Source organism: Protopterus annectens, chromosome 3.part0 (assembly GCF_019279795.1).
Source record: "Protopterus annectens isolate FY-2018-M chromosome 3.part0, PAN1.0, whole genome shotgun sequence".
NCBI lineage: Eukaryota > Metazoa > Chordata > Ceratodontiformes > Protopteridae > Protopterus > Protopterus annectens.
The window spans coordinates 509,994,579-510,013,762 of record NC_056731.1 but is presented as its reverse complement, the minus strand read 5'-3'; the positions used below and the strand labels follow the sequence as shown (position 1 = coordinate 510,013,762).

The window sequence follows — 19,184 nt, the reverse complement described above, 5'->3', positions numbered from 1 at the left end:
TTAAATGTAATTCCAGAGTCTGTCCACATGGGGTCTGGCATCTTGATTTTCTTAATCTACCTCTACCTCTATGGTAAGATATGGCCTAAGATATAGCTATATATATATATATATATATATATATATATATATATATACTTTTATATATATATATATATATATAGATATAGTCTATGGTATAAGGGCTATGATGTAATATTTTAAAGCCAAACACTGCACTGTGGGATACCTTGAGGTAGACTAAAAAATCAAGATGCTGGACCCCATGTGGGTAGACTCTGGAATTACATTAAAAATTTTTAAGAAAGTATATAGAGTGCAAAAGTAGTGCTAAAATGTAGGAAACATCCATACTTGATGAAATAAACATGTCTTTTCAGTCTGTGGATGCTGTTCGCCTTTAATGTCACAGTGAGTATCACCACAATTTATCGTATTGTGCGAACTGGTGCATTTTCGGGGCTCATCGTTTTTGCTGTGTAATTTGAGATGAATGGTAAGCTGAAAAATTTAGTTTTACAATCACATAGGGAAACTTTATTTCAGATATGTCTAATATGTTTCATTTTAATTAGACAAATACTTCAGAAAAGATAACAAATATCAATTAACTAAACGTTAAAAATATTGTGCAAACTTCCAATTGCAAGAAAACCATCTTCAAACACTAAAACTTTCAGTTACCAGCACAAAATGATGATCTGTTTAAAACTCCATCAAATGAGATTATTTTCTTATCACACAGTATTTTCTCATGAGCTCCTGAGTTGTACTTAGGTTCATAGGTAGGTACTAGGCTATCGGCCCTAGGGCCCATAGAAGCCTAGCCAAAAAATGTACCCTGGCTTTCGCCAGCCAAGAAAATTATTTTCCTGTGCCCCTGTCGAGCAGAGCCACAGAAGTGATCCCCAGGGTGAATTTTTCATTTCCCATCCAATCATCAAGATTTTTCTTGAAGAGTGCTAATGAGGAGCTCTGTTTGACATAGATAGGTAGTCTGTTCCAGAGTATGGGAAGTCTCTGGGACAGGAATCTGTCCCTCCAGCATGTTCTGTTTATTGTGGTGACAAGGTTTAGGTCCCTAGAGCGTGCAGCTCGGAGGGATTAGGATTTCTTTAAGTGGAGCATGTCCAACAGCTCTGGGTTTGACATAGCTTTGTATGTTAGGCAGAGATCGCCCCTGAGTAGGCGATATGCGATGGAGTAAAGCTATAGTTTTTTGAGACGGTCTGCGTAGGGCATCTGTTTGAGGCCAGTAATCCTCTTTGTGAGGTATTTCTGTGGTCTTTCCAGTTGTTGTAGATGTCTTGTGAGGTACATACCAAAAGGGGCATTGTACTCTATAATGGGTCTAATGAGTGGTGAGTAGAGGGGAACAATGACCTCTTTTTTTCTGGATGAGAATCCTTTTGTGATGAAATGAGCTACGTAGAAGGATTTCCTGACCACTGTGGCGATATGATTATCAAAGGAGAGACTACTGTCCACCTGTGTCCCAAGGTCTCTTATCACATTTTTGGCATTAAGTAGACTACCAGCTATGTGGTAGTTCATGGGTACAGAGTTTTTAACAAAGGGGATGACAATACACTTTTTGGCATTGAGCTTCAGGCCATGGCTTTGACACCAGGTATCTGTCTCAGTGAGGCCCTTTTGTAGTTTGTCCATATCGTTAGGAGTTTTGATTATGGCTCCTAGTTTGCAGTCATCTGCAAACTTTGTTAATAAAGACCTTCTGTGTTAGCCTGCACTTCAGAGAAGTAGATACCAAACAGGAGAGGACCCAGGACTGAACCCTGTGGTACTCCACTTGTCTTCCAACAATTTTTCTGTTGTCTATCATTCTGTCTCCCCTGGCTTTGTTATTCCTTTCATATCTTGTTTCCCCTTCTCTCTGTTTTACCTCACCTTTTATATACAACATTCTGTTCTGCTTTACATTCAGCTCTACCCCATTATTATTGCAGTTACCTTTAAAGTAATAATCACAACTCCATTTTGCACATTTTTCAGTGTTTGCATTTTCACTCCCATGTTAAACTATTAATTTTTAGCACATTTATAATAAAGCACATTAAACTTAGCATGGAATAGACTGTGTTTAGCAAATGCTTATTTTGACAGTAGTCAAATACTTTGATATACTTTTTTGTATTAATGGCATAATTTCTGCTTTGTGTGGATAATATGGCTAAGTTAACATTAGCACTTAAATATCTGTTTCGGTTTGTGACAGACTAACTGCTACCTGTTCCTAAGCTGGCATATTCTTACACCGCTGCATATGCCTTTTGTGATTCCATAAATTGTACATTCTTATCTTGTCTACTATGCCTTGATATATCCATATTTCATTTCTTCTGTATCTTTGAATCTTTTCAGCCTGGATACCCTCTGTAAATGAGGATTGTCTAGTAATGACTCACAAAGTTAATAAAATATAACAAATAAATAAATGCATTTTAAATATGCTAGATTGTCTTTCTTTCTTTCTTTTATAGTAAAGTTGCAGTCTTTGATTACTGAAATAATTTCTTGTATTATTCATCCATATGTGGATCATGCACTGAGATTATCCCTGTCCATAACCTATGACTTGTAACATAGCCTAAGGACTTGTGCTTCAAATTATCTAGTATTATTTGGAGATAGTGCAGTTGTGTAGACAGTCATTATAACACTAGATAACTGACTGCACTTTGGGCTTTCTGGTAAATCAATATAAATGATACTGGACCTGTAAATCTACAACTGGATACCTAAAAATGTGCGGCATTGCATACTTCCTCTCTGAAAAAGTCATCCACTGACTATGTGACCTGCTAGTTACTGCCTATAGAGTCCTTACCACCCACTTATGGACTGCAGATGAGAGAAAGGAATTTTTTAAAAATTAGACAGATCCTCCTGTAAATACGATCTGCCAATTCAACATATAGAAATCATACTTGAACTTCAACCTTCAGTTAATCCGCTGTGGTGCAGCGGTAGCGTTGTTGCCTCACAGCAAGAGGTTCTCCCGTTCGATTCTCAGCTGGAGCGCCTTCTGTGTGGAGTCTGCATGTCCTCCCCACAGTCGAGTGGCATTTGAAAGACATGCGTGAATGGGCGTGCCTTCATTGAAGGTTGGGCATCGAGCTGGCACCTTGGCACAGTGAAAATCTACTACCAATCATTAGCGGACCAGAGTTCCGTTGTGGTGACCCCTAACCAGGAAAAGCTGAAAGAAGAACAACAACAACTTGAACTCCAACCTTTAGTCAGCAGCATATACAATATGGCTCTCCCTGCCACTAGTCCTAGCATATGTCTGCATATGTAGAAATTGCTCCTTTCAGGAGAACTGTGATGGGAATATAAATAAAACATATGCCAAGCTGCAGCAAATGTGCATCCTTAAAGTACAAACAATTCAAGATACCAGAAAGGTTTTTACATAAGTTTTAACAACCACCCCTGAGCTTTAAAAAAGGCCCCCTAGGCGGTATCATCATCTAGCTACCCATGTGACAAGCATGCCACTATTTAGTCTCACTACCCATGAGACAAGCATGCCACTATTTAGCTGGAACAAAGCACTGGTATAATGACACACTAAATTGACTAAGTGAAGAAAAGGGATGGACGGAGAAAACAGAAAAAAGAGGTGGTTATTGAGAATGCCTCATACAAATGTACTTAAATTTTATCCCCCATTTTCCGTATTATGAGAAATCCATTGAATTAAATAGAACATCAAGCCATCCATTGTTAATGTGAGTGAAAACTCCAACAAACACCCGCCTAGCTCACTGTTTTAGAGAAATAGTGTGAATGGATATTAAAAATATAATGCACTTGAAGTAATTTGTGTCCATAACCTAGCCCTAGACTGACAGTGAAGCCAAGGACAGATGACCAGGTTACAGCCTCACAAATACTTGCTACTGAGGCAGTCCTGCAGAAGAAATGTGAGGTAGCCTTTACTCCGGCTGACTGGATTATGGCAAATTTGAAATATGCTTGACAGGTGAACCATAATAAAATTCAGTGCTGTTGGCAAATCAATCAGAGTCTGAATCCCTGCAATAGAAGAAGAATTTGATAAAACCAGTGAAACTGTTAGCAATAGCCTGAGCAGATATGGCACTTTTAAATGCTTTAACTAAAATATAGCTATTTTAGTGAGGGGAAATTTTTCTACAACTGAATGACTAGTAAGACATAAAATGGCAAGTCATATTATGTGCAATTCTATGCATATAACTCTCAAGCCTTCCACTATCACATTCAAGTCCATTCTTTCCATAGCAGTGGGGAGGCCTCACATCCACTAAAACAAGAAATAACCAGAGGGGCCATCATTCAGACAGACACTGGGGAGAATTTGCTCTCATTGGCATCTTGGCAATAAAGACATGTATGTAAGTCTCTAACACTGCCCTTTGGTGGGAGGACAGGTTATCTGCATTGCAGCAGGAACTCACAATGGCCTCCCACTATGAATGCATACTCTCATGCACTATCACTAGGTGGTGTTTTGGTAAGTCATAAGTCTGCCCCATGATACCCACTGCAACATCACTCATCCTCCAAGAGACTGAGGCTGTGCATGTCCTTCTCCACCATGCACTCTCCCCCAGGATGGACATACCCATTATTTCTTGTCTGGGAAATCCTGCATCCAAGCAACTAATCAAACTTGGGGTCACCTAGGCCATGGTCAGGGCTTTATCCCTATACTCCAGTAGCACTGGCACAGGTCTGTCAAGTATCATCTATATAGGTGGGTTTATATGAACTTTAGATAAATGGCTTAGCATAATTCAAGGCACACAGGCTTTTGTAACTTCAAGTCTGAATCCTGCTAGCACACTGTATCTTAGAGAATTATATTATTCAGTACTTAGTGTTGTATATTTTGATGCGATGTTTGCTTTCCTGCCAATCTAAAATTGAATATTTTGAATTTTCAAGACCTTTAGACTGAAACTCTTAAATTAAACTTAAAATGTGGTGTGTGTGTGAGACTGAGAAAGAGGGAGAGATGAGGGTATGCATTAATTTTCACCAGAGTAGAACACTGATAGTAAGTGTAACTGTGCAAGTATCACAGTTATGCAGACTAAATGGAGACTTCCCATTCTAGATATACTCGGCTGTTTTTCATCTTGTCGTCTTACAATGAAGTAAGATCAGACTTGGTATTTGTATTGTTAGCTCATACCTTTACTGGTATTTTTTCATGATCCCTTCCCATCTGTGTGATTCCCTGTCTTCTCATTCTGATCCCATTACATATTCCTAAACTAAAAGTACCACCATTAAATGGAGCGGTAGTGATGTCACATTCGGCAGCTGAGGTGTTGTTAATTCACCTTTGTGTAGGAGGGTATCGTGAGAAGATGAAAGAAATGATTACTACTTTATTATGAGACAATTAAAAAAAACAACTGGAATTCAGCAATCCATGTAACTGAGAACAGTGATGATTTTAACAGGTAAGATGGTTTACAGAGTATAAACAGTCATACAAAGAAAATTAGTGATGCATCATTCATCTTGCAATACATTATGTGTTCATGAAACTCAGTAATTAGTCATTACTAAGTACCTTGGAGTCATCATGTGAACAAGCAGTAATTATTTTTTAGTACAAGCTTTTATAATTGCTTGAATAGGTTATACTGCGCATTTGGTTATGTTAAACTAAGTTTTTGGAGCTCTGTGGTATAGAAAATTAATTTATAATTCATTAACTCTGCAGTCAATGTAAAAGAAGGTGAAATGCATTGTGTTTCACTTTTGTTAAACATTTATGCAGGAGCAAATTTAAGAAGTCTCACATTTCCCTGCTTGTCTTTACCTCTACAGCTGATATCATGTACAAAGGGACAATCGACTGCTGGAAGAAGATTGCAAAGGATGAAGGTGGCAGAGCTTTCTTCAAGGGTGCCTGGTCCAATGTAATCAGAGGTGCTGGAGGAGCATTTGTATTAGTTCTGTATGATGAGATCAAGAGATTTGTCTAAATGCAAAAATGTACTCTTTTTTTCACATCTCATTTATTTTTATAATATTTTAAACTGGCATTTAATGGGCAGCAATTATCAGAAGCTAGCACTTGAGGGATGTCAGATATTACAGGCTGGTATCTGAGCACATTTCACCTTGAAAAAAATAACATAAATCTTATTTTATGCCATGACCAGTGTGAAGTGCTGTCCTCTGTACCCACTCATGAATCATTCTGTTCGAAAAATTGGACAAGCATATTGTAAATGTTTTATATGTTTTGTCATGTAAACAAGTAGGTCTTGTATTTTAACTGCAGTTTATTGCATTATGTATTTAAGTGACTAAAAGGTTAAAGCCAAAAGGAATATAACATTTTAAATAAAAATGCATTCTGACTATTTCTCTTATAAAATATCATCTGACAAATTTATGTTTGCTGATAACAAATCCCAAACAAGGTTACTAAGAAACTTATGCTCAGCTCCACTAATCAGTACAACTGATCATGTGTTTAAGGTTTCACCATTCATTTCTGACCATAAAAATATAATTAAATTATGTGATACACACAATATGTAATGTTGCAGTGTTCATTGTTGTAGCATCATATTTTCTTCCCGCTGTGAATTTTATATGTATCGTGTTACCGTTATCTACATTCGGGAAGTGGATTTCTTGAGCAATTATTGTCTTCATTTTTATCTTGGTTTTCATATGAATGCAGTATAAGCTAACATGAACATGCGCTTTTCAGTGACACTTGCAAAACAGCTACAAAACAGTTAATTTAAATAGTGTTTGTTAACTAAATGTAATAAGGCTTTTTCTACACAGTGCCCTTAATTGGTCATAGGTCTTTACAAAACAAGAACAACAATGAACCTAATATTGTATTAACAACTCAGCAGGTAAGGAAACATTGCCCTTTGTCTATGGATCACTAAGCACTCTCCCACATTCCTTACAATTGTCACTGCTACTGGACCAACAAGGAGTCTTTGGACAGCTATGTACCTGTTTCCCCCCAAGAACAGTTTCTCCTTTCAACTAGGAAACTGGCCTAATTGTAATTGCCATTCTGCATTGGATACTTATGTGTTCAAAAAATTACCATTATGGTAGTTTCCTAGTTGAAGACAGAAACTACTCTAAGACAAAAACAGGTACATAACTGTCCAGCGACTCCTTGTTGGTCCCGTGGCAGTGGCATGCAGGGAAAGTCGGGGAGGTCCTGGGTTCAACCCCCCCCCTCCCCTTTTACATAGTAAGAAGTATAGATACTGAAGGTGAGTCTCCAGAAACTCCCAGTAAACCCACTCCTTAATTAAGAAAGGATTTTCTCAAATGAGTCCCATGATGGGGGGGGGGGTTTATCAAATAGGTTCATAGGTGTTTACTATGCTGATGACCACAAGGACCTTTTTAAGCCTAGCCATGCATCCCAAATCTCTGACAAATTTTGATACCCTTGATAAGTGTAAGCATCATAGCTCTCAACCTTCCATCTCCAAAATGTGGAACACTAGCCCTCACAATGTGGAACAAATGGGCAAAATGTGGAACACATACTAATTGCTTACCAACAACTTCAACTAGGAAGGTCATAGGATGGTTAAAATATGCTAGTTTTACTTATAAAGAAGATCTTTTAATGAATTAATATGATTCATTTCTATTTACCATGGATTTCACTTAAAAAAATTCCTAACACTGAATGTGTGACAGGGTCTTTCAATGTGGAACACCGAGGAACCTTGAGGAACATGAACTTTTTAAGACCCCAAATGACGTACGTTCCTCGTAATGAGGTACACTTGAGAGGTATGGTAAGCATGGGCCTGGGAGATGAACCATTTGCAGGTTGCTTGTGTCCATTAGAGCCATAGGTGCCTAACCAGGGATGAATGTCAAATGTGTGACTGAAGAAGACAGAAGAAGATGTCAAGTAGTGTTACCACCTATCCATTTTTTTTTCCGGACTATCCAGAAATCAAACTGATTATCCAGTAGTCCAGAAAACACTGTACAAACTCCGGTATTCTGTTTAAAAAAAGAGACAGACTATTAGAGTTTGTTAAATCAGAGGATTTACTATGCTTTTTAATAGAAAAGTATAGTAAATTGGCAAAAAAAAAAAAATCATCTTAAATGGGATAAAAAAGGTGTTCCTCCTAAATGACATGATGATAGCATCATGGAATGGAGGGGAAGTGGATGGGGAGAGAGGAGGAGATGGGCAGGGTTATGGGAAGTGCTACAGATGTGACTTTGGTCCAATTTTTGCCACAACAAAAGGTGGCAACCCTTATATCAAGTGCTAAAAGAGTAAATGAGTTAGAAATGCTGGCAAGCACACTGCATTACCAAAGAGTCAGTACAGTAAATAGACCATATATTGGACTAGTGTATTACGTAAAACAAAAGAAGCTGAGACCTCTGGTATGGTGCTGTAGTGTTCAACAGCCCATCCCACATTGGTACCTCACAAAATAGCAGAAAGTAGCATGGAAATGGTATTTTAAGGTAACAAATGTTGGGATACATTGCTGCTCTAAAATGTAAAGGATTACAGAGATTTCCTCTACATGTAGGGATGCCACCTTTCGTTGTAGCGAAAACCAGACCAAGGCCACATCTCTAGCACCTCCCATAACCTCACCCCACCCATTTTTTGACATCATCATCCCATCAATTAGGAGGAATGCCTTTCTTATGCCATTTCAGATGCTTTTTTTGTCAATTTACTATGCTTTTCTGTTAAAAGCATAGTAATTACACTGATTTAACAAACTCCTGGAGTCTATTTCTTATTTTTAATAGAATACTGAAGTTTGTACAGTGTTTTCTGGATTATTGGGCATCAGTTTGATTTCTGGATGGTCCAGAAAAAATACGGATAGGTGGCAATGCTATCTGCATGTCTCAATAAGTGGCATGTTGGGACTCTAAATCCTCTAAGGGTCAGTAAAGTACCAGAAGCAGTAACCAAGAAGAGTGGAGCCATGACTGAAAATAACTCAGACAAACCTATAACACTAAAACATGTATTGGAAGAGACTGAAAAATGAATACTGCTATAAAGCAGTTTATGAAAGATGTGTTAAGCAGAATGAAGGAAACAGAAATGGCACTCTGTGGTCAAGCAGACATACTTCAAGATACCCTGCATGAGACAGAACAATTACAATTGAAGTCTGAGGTAAGACTGGATATAATGAAGGAAGCAAAGAGCCCAACAACACAGAGCAAGGAGGAAGAACTTGGATTTAAGTGTAATACCACAGGGCCAAAAGGGAACAGACTGTGAGTGGTATGCAACTTATCTGCTAGCCAAATGGACTTCTACACCAACTGATCAGATCCGAGCAGAGAGATTGCACAGAACTCTGGTCGCTGGGTAATCTCAAGCAATTGTACAATCTGAATCCTAAAATCAGAAAGAATAAAAACATTTGTTTATGTTGTGGAAGGCTGGAGCTAAGTATATGTGCAGGTCTGTGAATATCTTTACACAAAAGGACTTCACACCAGAAACATGGAGGAAACATCCTGCATTTTTACCAGCAATTATACTTGCTGGGCACAAAGGCATTCATCTAAAAATCATGTACCCTGTCAGCTATAAGATGTTCCTGCCAAGGGGACCAAAAACTACTGAAGATCCAAAGGAGGTGCTTCACTGACTTGAGAAGAGGAAACTACAGGCATCAGCAGGTGAGGGCACAACACAATCCTCGCAGCAAGAAGAGACAATGGCAACAGAGTGAAGTGAGACAGGGAACTATGGCTCATGATCTGGAGGGCTAGTCCCATTATTCAGGAGATCCCAAGTACTAAAAGAAAAGGTTGAGATAACTCAACAGCATCAGCAAGATCAGGTGGATGCAGGGGCCAACATGGAAGTAGCTGAGATTTTTTTTATAAGTGGCAGAGCTGGTAGTAGAATAATTTGCCATCTGTAAAGCAGGAAACATTGTGTGACTTTAAACTATTTGCAGGGTTCAGAGTGAAGAAAGGAGAACATGAGGTGAGCACATAAAATAGTAATGTGAGGACTAAAGACTAAAACAGCAGGGAGACAAAGCTGTAAATTTCTAAACAGCAGTCAGTGAAAGGCTGGCTTACTGCAGGACAATACCAACTGGAGCCTTGTGATGGGGAGGGGAACAGGGAACAACTAAGGTAGCTAGAAGCTGGGATTTCAGCTACATGTATGGTCAACCTTGGGCTGTAACTTCAGGGCCTATATCAGGTATACTTCGCCTAGGCCATGGAAGCACTTAAACAGCACTGTATATATATATATATATATATATATATATATATATATATATATATATATATATATATATATATATATATATATATATATATATACTTGTTTTTCTTGCATTGTTTAAATTTGTTTCTTCACAGTTTATTGTTTTTTTCATGCAGTGTATTTTGTTACAGGGATAATGAGATATCTTTGTATTTGATAAACAGGAAGCAGTTAAGGGGAATAAATAGTGAAATGGAAGGGGGAGACAGGATGAGACTGTACAAAGACAAGATAATGTGCATGGGGGATCAAAGCACTGTTTGCAGTATGGATAGTATGAGAACTTATAATGGAGGATATCAGGCTTCTAAATTAGAATGCTAATGGGTAAATCAATCCCATATAGAGAGAAAGGATAACAGCAGTTTTGAAGAAGAAAACGTCAAATATTGCTGACTTAATAGTTACACACTTAACAAATGAAAAACACCTTAAACTGGAAACAAAAGTTTTCATCCTACGAGCATAATCAGTTTACAAGGGAGCTAAATGAAGAGGTACAATCTTAATAATTGTAGAGCACCTCCCCCTATAGATAGCTAGGCAGTTAGAAGATCAACATGGGAGATTTGTGAGGGTTAAAGGTTGTATCTATGGGCAAATTATATCTATTTTTTTCATATACATCTCTCCTAGGGCAATGCACAAAGAGGTGAGGGAAATTAAAGCAGATGTACTATATTTTTCTGATGGAACATTTCTAATAATAGGAGAGTGGAACCAAATACAGAAAGTAGAAGATATACAAGGGGGAATACGAAAAAGGATGATGTGAAGGCTGAGAAAAGATCAATGAAATATTGCAACAAACAGGCACCACAGATATTTGCAAGTGAAATAACAGAAAAAGGAAGGATGAATGATTTTCCTTTTTCTCAAATAGATATAACAGCTGTTTACAGATAGACAAGGACTTGATCTCAGTAGAGTACATAATTCAAGGGAAAAAGTCTAGGCAGGGCTGCTAATTTTCTCATACAGCTCCTTTTTGAAAGTAGTGCTTCATGGATCAGTATCTGCCCAAAAAGACTAAGCAGTGGAGGTTTCTGTCATAAGTAAATGACATGGTTGGTAAGGGAACTGCAAAATCATATTAACTGAGTAGGTGGGATAGCAGAAGATCAAATCAGTAATAAGACAAAAGATGCAGAGTACTGAAACACAGACATCAATAAGGGAAAGGACTAATAAACAGTGGTATGAGTCAACCAGGCAAATAAACGTAGGGGGAGAAAGAGGTTGCAGGAATACTGAGACTAAGGGAACTGTTATAAGGAATGAAAGATATGGAGGAGAAAATATTAATAAGAAGGAATATAGCTCAAGGTAACTTTTTCTCTAAAAATACAAAAAGTATTAGAGCACTTGTAAAGAGAGTAAAGCAACAGGGCCATAACAGGGCAAAAAGTATTAGAGCACTTGTAAAGAGAGTAAAGCAACAGGGCCATAACAGGGCAATCTATTCCCTGAGAAACCACCATATTGGAGAAGAGGCAAAACAAACATCAGAAATCCTACAGATGGTAGTAAAATATTGTGCAGAATTATACAACACATGGCAGCAAAGTAGCAGGAAGGCTGAGGCTCAGTGATTCTTTAGTTAAATGAATTTTATAAAGTTGGCAGAGGAAGATGGCACAGGGATTGGTATGAAAAATAACAAAGCAGGAAGTGGTAAAAAAGTTATATATAGGGAAATTGCTTGGAATGAATGATTCACCTGTGACATCCCTCCTCTCGGCCAGTAAAAAAGGAGCCTCAGTCTTCACCACCTACACCAGTTAGGGATTTTCACTTAGAGAGAAATAGATGCACACAGTATTTCCAGATGCAGCTCTCTGCACCAAGCACAATTTCCTTTAAGAGCATACAAGAAACACAGTACCATCCTGGGGCTGGATTTCCTTCTCTCTCCATGCCCCAAATAAGACTCCACACTGACACAGCTATAGAGTTAAGTCCTTAGCCAGGTGTTCCAGACCAAGTCATCTACCACCCTCTCTGCGAAATCAGTGCTCTCAGTGTCCCTGTTCAAAGAATCTGACACACACACACTCTCTTTGAACTTTGGTTTTCACGCATGCACACACATACACACACACACACACACACACACACACACACACACACACACACACACATATATGGGAAAGGCTGGCACACCTTTACTAGCTCTACCACCTTTGCCCAGGCTATAAAGAAAATACACTGCCACCAGAACACCAGAAAGGCCAGCTACTCTAACAAGGCTCTTACAAGGCTACCCAATTATACTGAATGAAATTAATACTAATACCAATGGTAATGATGACCAAACAGCAAGGCTTTCAGGAGTGGCCACAGTATCACCAAATAAATATAAGTACTCTCAAAGGTTAAAATATTCGCTAAAAGACCAGCCACAAGGAAAAGTTTAAATATATTTAATAACAAATAAAGAAAGAACATAAAAATAATAAATATCTATTTACAATAAACACCAGAGTATCAATCACCGGAAAAAGTTAAAAGTTAAAAGTAACACAGATGGAAAGGTTCACACAGATACAGAAAAAAACAGTACTTAACTAATCTCACTGTATTTTCTTGACTTGACTAAAGAATTACTGTTCCCTAATTCACTTAACAGAGCAAGGCAAGATAATGTGGGTGAGTGGTCTTCCTTCTTGTCAGGTTTCACAAACAGACTACAGAGTGCTAAGTGATATCTCTCACTAATATCTAAATATCATTTCAGTGCTGGCTGTAGAATGACATCACATCTGGTCACCTTACTCCGGTTCCCACACTACCTCCTTTACTGGAAACTTGAGTCAGGATCTGACACACGTGTCAAAATACACACACATAAAGCTTTGCTAAGATATGTTACAACATCTGAAATCTGTAAAACAATTTTAACACTTCCACTCTTCCTACAGAGCTACTAAGCCAGGCTTCTCACAGACATTTCATCTCTGGCTGCAGTCAGAACTGTAAGATACAATTTCTATGTCCTAAAGCAGGTATTATCATTTCTGACTATTTTTTCAAAGTTAACTGGACTAAGATTAACCTCTTCCCTTCCAGCATCTACTGTTAACATATATGCATTTCAGCTGTTACCACAGTGCAGCCTGATATACATGTATATTTCTTTTTTGTCCAGCAGGACCCACTGTTGGCACATTTTGTAACACAAGCAACTTTACAAAATACATTTTCAACACAAGCATCTGTACAAATCAGTTTGATGTACAAATGTCATAAAATTCTTTAAAAAACTCCAGCTAACGATTCTGGCATATGTTACACATGCACTGCCGTACTCCCTCTAGCATAGCTGGCACTACCTCACATTGTCACATCTCTTCCCCTTTGAAGACTCAAGCTAGTTTCTCAAGTGACCCTTAAGAAACTTTGCTTGAGAGGAGTGAGCCACTCTGGGAATACGGTAACCCATTCCTTGTCTTGAGAGTCCATCTGGATTGGCATTGCTGACCCCACTATGGTGCTGCACCATCATGTCATATGCATGCAACCCTAGGCTCCACCTTAATAACTTTGCATTTTGTTGGTTGGAGCAATGTAGCCATATTAAGGGATTGTGGTCTGTAACTACAGTGAATTTTCTTTCATACATATAGGGTTGAAGTTTCTTCAGTGCCCATACCACGGCTAGATATTCTTTTTCTACAGCTGCATAACATTCCTCCCTCAGTTGGAGTCTATGTCTGAGGTATACAACTGGGTGTGTTTCTCCCTCTGAGGAAACCTGACTGAGTACAGCCTCCACCCCATGGTTTGAAGCATCCACCTGCACAACAAATGCTTTGCTGTAATCTGGACTGGCTAACACGGGGGTCTTCCCAAAGCACCTTTAAGCTTTTGGGATGCTTGCTTTAATGCTGGAGTCCACACTACCTTATATGGCCTGTTTTTCCTGGTTAGGTCTGTGAGGGGGAACAGCTATCGCATTATAATTGAAAATGAACTTTCTATAGTACCCCACTGTCCCCAAGAATGCCCTCACCATGTTTTTGGTAATAGGGGTAGGCTACACCTGAATAGCTTCCACTTTGGCATGTTTTGGCCTCCTCTTACTACTCCCTACTCTGTGTCCCAGGTACGATACCTCTGCCATAATGACTTGACTCTTACTGGGCTTAATGGTCAACCCTAACATTTGCAGTCTGCCCATGACCTCCCTAACATGCTGAAGGTACTCTTGCCAGTAATGGCTATAGATAGCAATATTGTCCAGGTAAGCAAGGGCATAATCTCCTGCTCCTGCTAAAATACAATCTACTAACCTCTGGAAGGTTTCTGGTGCATTTTTCATCTTAAAGAGCATCTTCGTGAACTTGTATAATCTGAAAGGAGTCACAAAGGATGACCTCTCTATGCTGGTGTAGTCAAGGGCAGCTGCCAGTAGCCCTTGGTCAGATCAATAGTGGTCAGATACTTAGCACCACCTAGATGCTCTAAGGCTTCATCTGTACTAGGCATGGCATAAGCATCTGACTCTTTTACAGAACCTGGTGTTGCCATCTTTCATTGGTACTAGCACTAATGGGGAGGCCTAGGGACTGCTGGACTCCTGGTTTGCCATCAGTTCCAACATTTCCTATATCTACTCCCTCAGAGTCTGTCTGATTCACTCAGGCACCCTGTAAGGGGTCTGCTTGATAGGCCTTTGGGGTCCTATATCCACATGGTGCTGCACCAGGTAGGTGCACCCAGGTTTTCCAGTGAACATGCTTCCAAACTCCTGTAACACTGCTCAGATTTCTCAAACCTGGGTAGGGGATAGCTGCAGAAACATTGCTACCCTTTCCACTAAGATGTCAGTCTGAGCCTCACTAAGGAGATTAGTCACCAGATCCACCTCAGACTCCTCCTGCCATCCAAAGCTCTCTCTATCATGGTAAGGCTTCATCATGTTAACATGGTACAATTTGTGTCCCTGCTTCCTGCCTAGTAGGTTTACAATGTAGTTAACATCACTGACTGTCCTTACCACTTTGAAGGGTCCTTCCCTAGCTTTCTGCAGCTTGTGTCTGACAGGAATGAGCACCATAACCTGCTGTCCTACAGTATACTCTCAGGCTTGAGCATTCCTGTCATAACAGATCTTTTCCTGCTGTTGAGCTCTTGACAGGTTCTCCTGGGCCAAGACCATGAGCTCCCTAAGCCTTGTCCTGAGGTTTAGGACATATGCCACAACAGAGTCCTTGTGGGATTCACACACCCTCCCACTCAGCACGAATCAAATCTAAAGGGCCCCCCCTCACTCTATGGCCATACATCAACTCAAAGGGTGAAAAACCTATAGATTCCTGGGATACCTCTCTGTATGCAAACAGCAGATGGGGCAAATATTTCTTCCACTCTCTCTTAAACTGGTCTGCAAATGCATAGCATGGTCTTTAGTGTAGAGTTTAACCTCTGCACAAGACCATTAGTCCTGGAGTGGAAATAGGGTGGTCTTTAGGTGCTTCACCCCACAGCACCTCCCACAGACAAGCTAGCAGGTCTGATATGAAATCGGCATCTCTGTCAGTCAGTATTTCTCTCGGGAAAACTACCCTATTGAAAATCTCTAACAAAGCATTTGCCACCTTCTCTGTCTCAATGCAGGACAGACCCAATGTCTCAGGGTATCTAGTAATATAATCTACTACAACCAGGATATACTTCTACCCTGCAGAACTTGGGGTATCAGAGGCCCCACAATATCCATAGCTACCTGCTGAAATGGTTCCTCAATCACAGGCAAAGGCATCAAAGGAGCTTTGACCTTGTCTCTTGCCTTGCCAACTTTTTGGCACTGCTCACAGGTCCTACAGTACCCTGTTACCTCCCTTGCAATCCCAGGCCAATACAAGTTCTGCATAATATGTCTCCTGGTACACTTTATGCCCATATGACCTGCAAAAGGAATGTCATGGGCTATGGCTAGAAGCTCCAGATGTTAGTCTCTGGCCACTAACAACTGCTGTATTACCTCACCTTCTAGGCCTCCCTCTTCTCTATACAGTAAACCTTGTTCCAGTATACAGACTCCCCCTTTCCTTGGGAATCAGATGCCTCCCTAGCTACCCCCCTCAAGCCTTGTAATGTAGGGTCCGAGAACTGATCCTCAGTCAACTCTATCTTTGTGACCCTTCCCAGCTCCCCTTCCATAGGAAGTGTGGTTCCTTTTGATAGCAGTGGCCCACTGTCAGCCTGGGTACTACCACTCACCTCTCCCCTTGAAGTCACCCTGTCCAAGGGAACATCAGTATCTGCCAGCAGCTGTGGCTCACCTTCCAACTCACTGTTACAGCATAGCTCCCTCCCTGAAATAGCCACATCACCAGTCCCAGCTTCAAGTGTGGGGTCTGTCTGGGTCTTCCCCAGGCTACCAGACCCACATGCCTGTCTCCAAGTCTGACTGCATTTAACTGCATGCACACAGGATACTGCATTATCAAAATCATTACCTGTCAAGACAGCTGCAGGATATCCTCAAACACACCTACTTGCTTGCTTCCTTTTCCACCTTTCCAGTCAAGGTGAACCCTGGCCAAAGGTATTTGAAATGGGGTCCTTCCTAAAGCTCTGACTGGATTGGAGTGCTCTAGCAAATACTGTTCCTGTTTAACCATTACAGGCTTCACAATGGTTATGTCAGAGGCTGTGTCTGTCTTAGCAGTAGTCTGTTTTCCATCCACTAAGATAGGATACAAACTCCGGTGAGAGTTTGGTACCCCTTTTGTCTCAAGACAAATTACCACTGGCATTCTGTTATTACCACTTGCTGGCTCCCCCACCTTTTGTTCACCACCTTGCTTCCATGGACATCTGTATGCTACACAGTCCCACTCATTACATTCAAAACATCTAAACCTTGATCCTGGCCATGTACCCTATACTAGTGGCTTCCCCGGTTACTGGTGGATTCTGTTGGGGTGGTTTAGGCTGCTCACCATGGGTTCCCTTATATCCATGTACAGCACTCGGTATCTCCTTCTTGTGCAGTTATGCCCTGCTTGCTAAGTAGAGATCCCCTTTTCTCTCCAGCTCATCTGCAGAGTTACACTCCCAGTCTGCCAACCAGATTTTCATGTCCTCAGACAAAGTGCTAAGGGCTTGTTCCCTCAACAAAAGGGCTGACAGCTTTTCAAAAGTGGTGACCTAACACCCATTCACCCACCTATGAAAATAAGTGCTTAACTCAGCAATAAAATCACATACACTTTCATCTGCCTTGCGTCTATGCTCACAAAACTTTTTTTCTGTAAGCTTCAGCTGTTAAGTTAAAACATTCCAATAAATATTGTTGAACTTTATCATAGTTTAAACAATCAATATCAGACAGTTTAGAAACAGCAGTTATAACTTTACCATGGAGTAAGGGGGTAAGGAACTGTATTCAGAGTCCTTTGTCAACATTATACTGTTTACATATTCTTTCAAATATATGAATAAAACTATCAAAATTATCACCCTCTGTAAACTGTGGAAGAAATGTACTGACCTTTATTGCTTCTGGGGTTGTTATTCCTTTCCCTATTACATATCCATGATCCTGACAAAGAATCAGCATCTACCTCTCATGTTGGCACTATTTCCCATTTTCTTTGGCCTCCAAATGCCGCAGTCTCTCTGCTGATTCTAATTCCATTTGTTTGGCCTCCAGTTCAAGTCTCTTTAACTCCAGATGGGTTTTTAAGTTCTCTGAGGAAACAGTGAACTGTTCTGTTTCTGAGGGCTGCAAATCCCCATTGCCAGACTGGTTATCCTCCTGATTGCTGGTCAGTGCTGCAGCTGCGACTAAGGCTGAAATCATTTCCTCTTTAAAATATACAAACTCCACAAAGCAGACAGGCAGGGAGAAGAAGCAACATCAGTTTATGAGAAGTACACAAAGCTTTTGGGTGATAACCCTTCTTCAGTACGTTCAGACAAAATCACAAACCATCCTGACATTGAAGTACAAACATTATTACGACACAGCCCAATCAAATTTCCCAATCAATTAAGCAACAATTATCTTAAAGAAAAAATATATATAAATCTCAAATCTCAAATATTTTATAAAAATATTTTTCTAAAAGCAGGCAAACTTGACAATCCTATAAAGCAATACATAAGATATAACAAAACACCCTATTTCAAAATCATTTGCTTCTTTTTCAAAACAGGTTTAATACTAACAGATGTATTTAGACCAGGTACCCGGTCTGCATTTAAATGTACAATCCATTCATAATCATAAAGCTCAAGAGAGTTATTTATATCACCGCCTCTTTTATTTCTGTATCATGTATCTATAACTAAGCAAAAATTTATGGGTTACATCTTTATCAATTATGTGTTTAGCAAGCGCATTGCTGGTCACTTTTCTCCGTATTTCTGATTTATGTTCTACAATTCTTTCTTTCAATATTCTTGTGATTTTACCAATGTATCTTGTAGCTCCTAAAGTGTAATCTACCCCTTGGCAAGCGTTGTGACTTGTCCAAACTTTTGAGGTTTGACTGAGAAAATTAAAGGAATAATAACCACATTGATCTCAGCCCCAACACAGTATACACAGACCTTCTGTGCACAACTCTAAGCATGTCCAGTTTTAAACTACGGGGCCCAAAGCAGAAGCTGAGGATGGGGCCTCAATACTAAGCATGTGCCAAAGGCTGCTTATGCATCAAGGGGTGTGGGAGTCTCCATGCTCTGGGAGTCTAGATGTTCTGTAATGCACTGTATGCCTTGTTTTTGAAAAGTACTTAGTTGCTAACTATTATTTTTACTGCTACCCAGAAGAGTTATGTATGCAGCTGGCAATATTTTGTGTGTGTTTGTTTGTAGATAAAACTTTATGATATTTTTCACACTCACACAA

At 39.7% G+C, this 19,184-nt stretch overlaps 1 protein-coding gene across 1 annotated transcript in view; it reads left to right on the top strand.

Moving 5' to 3' along the window:
* LOC122796452 (ADP/ATP translocase 1) overlaps nt 1-6,569 on the top strand; it is a 35,694-nt gene extending 29,125 nt beyond the window's left edge. Inside the window, exon 4 of the mRNA XM_044064929.1 lies at nt 5,854-6,569. Coding sequence (XP_043920864.1) covers nt 5,854-6,011 — 158 coding nt within the window. The 3' untranslated portion in view covers nt 6,012-6,569. The remainder of the gene's footprint in view (nt 1-5,853) is intronic.
* The last annotated feature ends 12,615 nt before the right edge of the window (nt 6,570-19,184 follow it).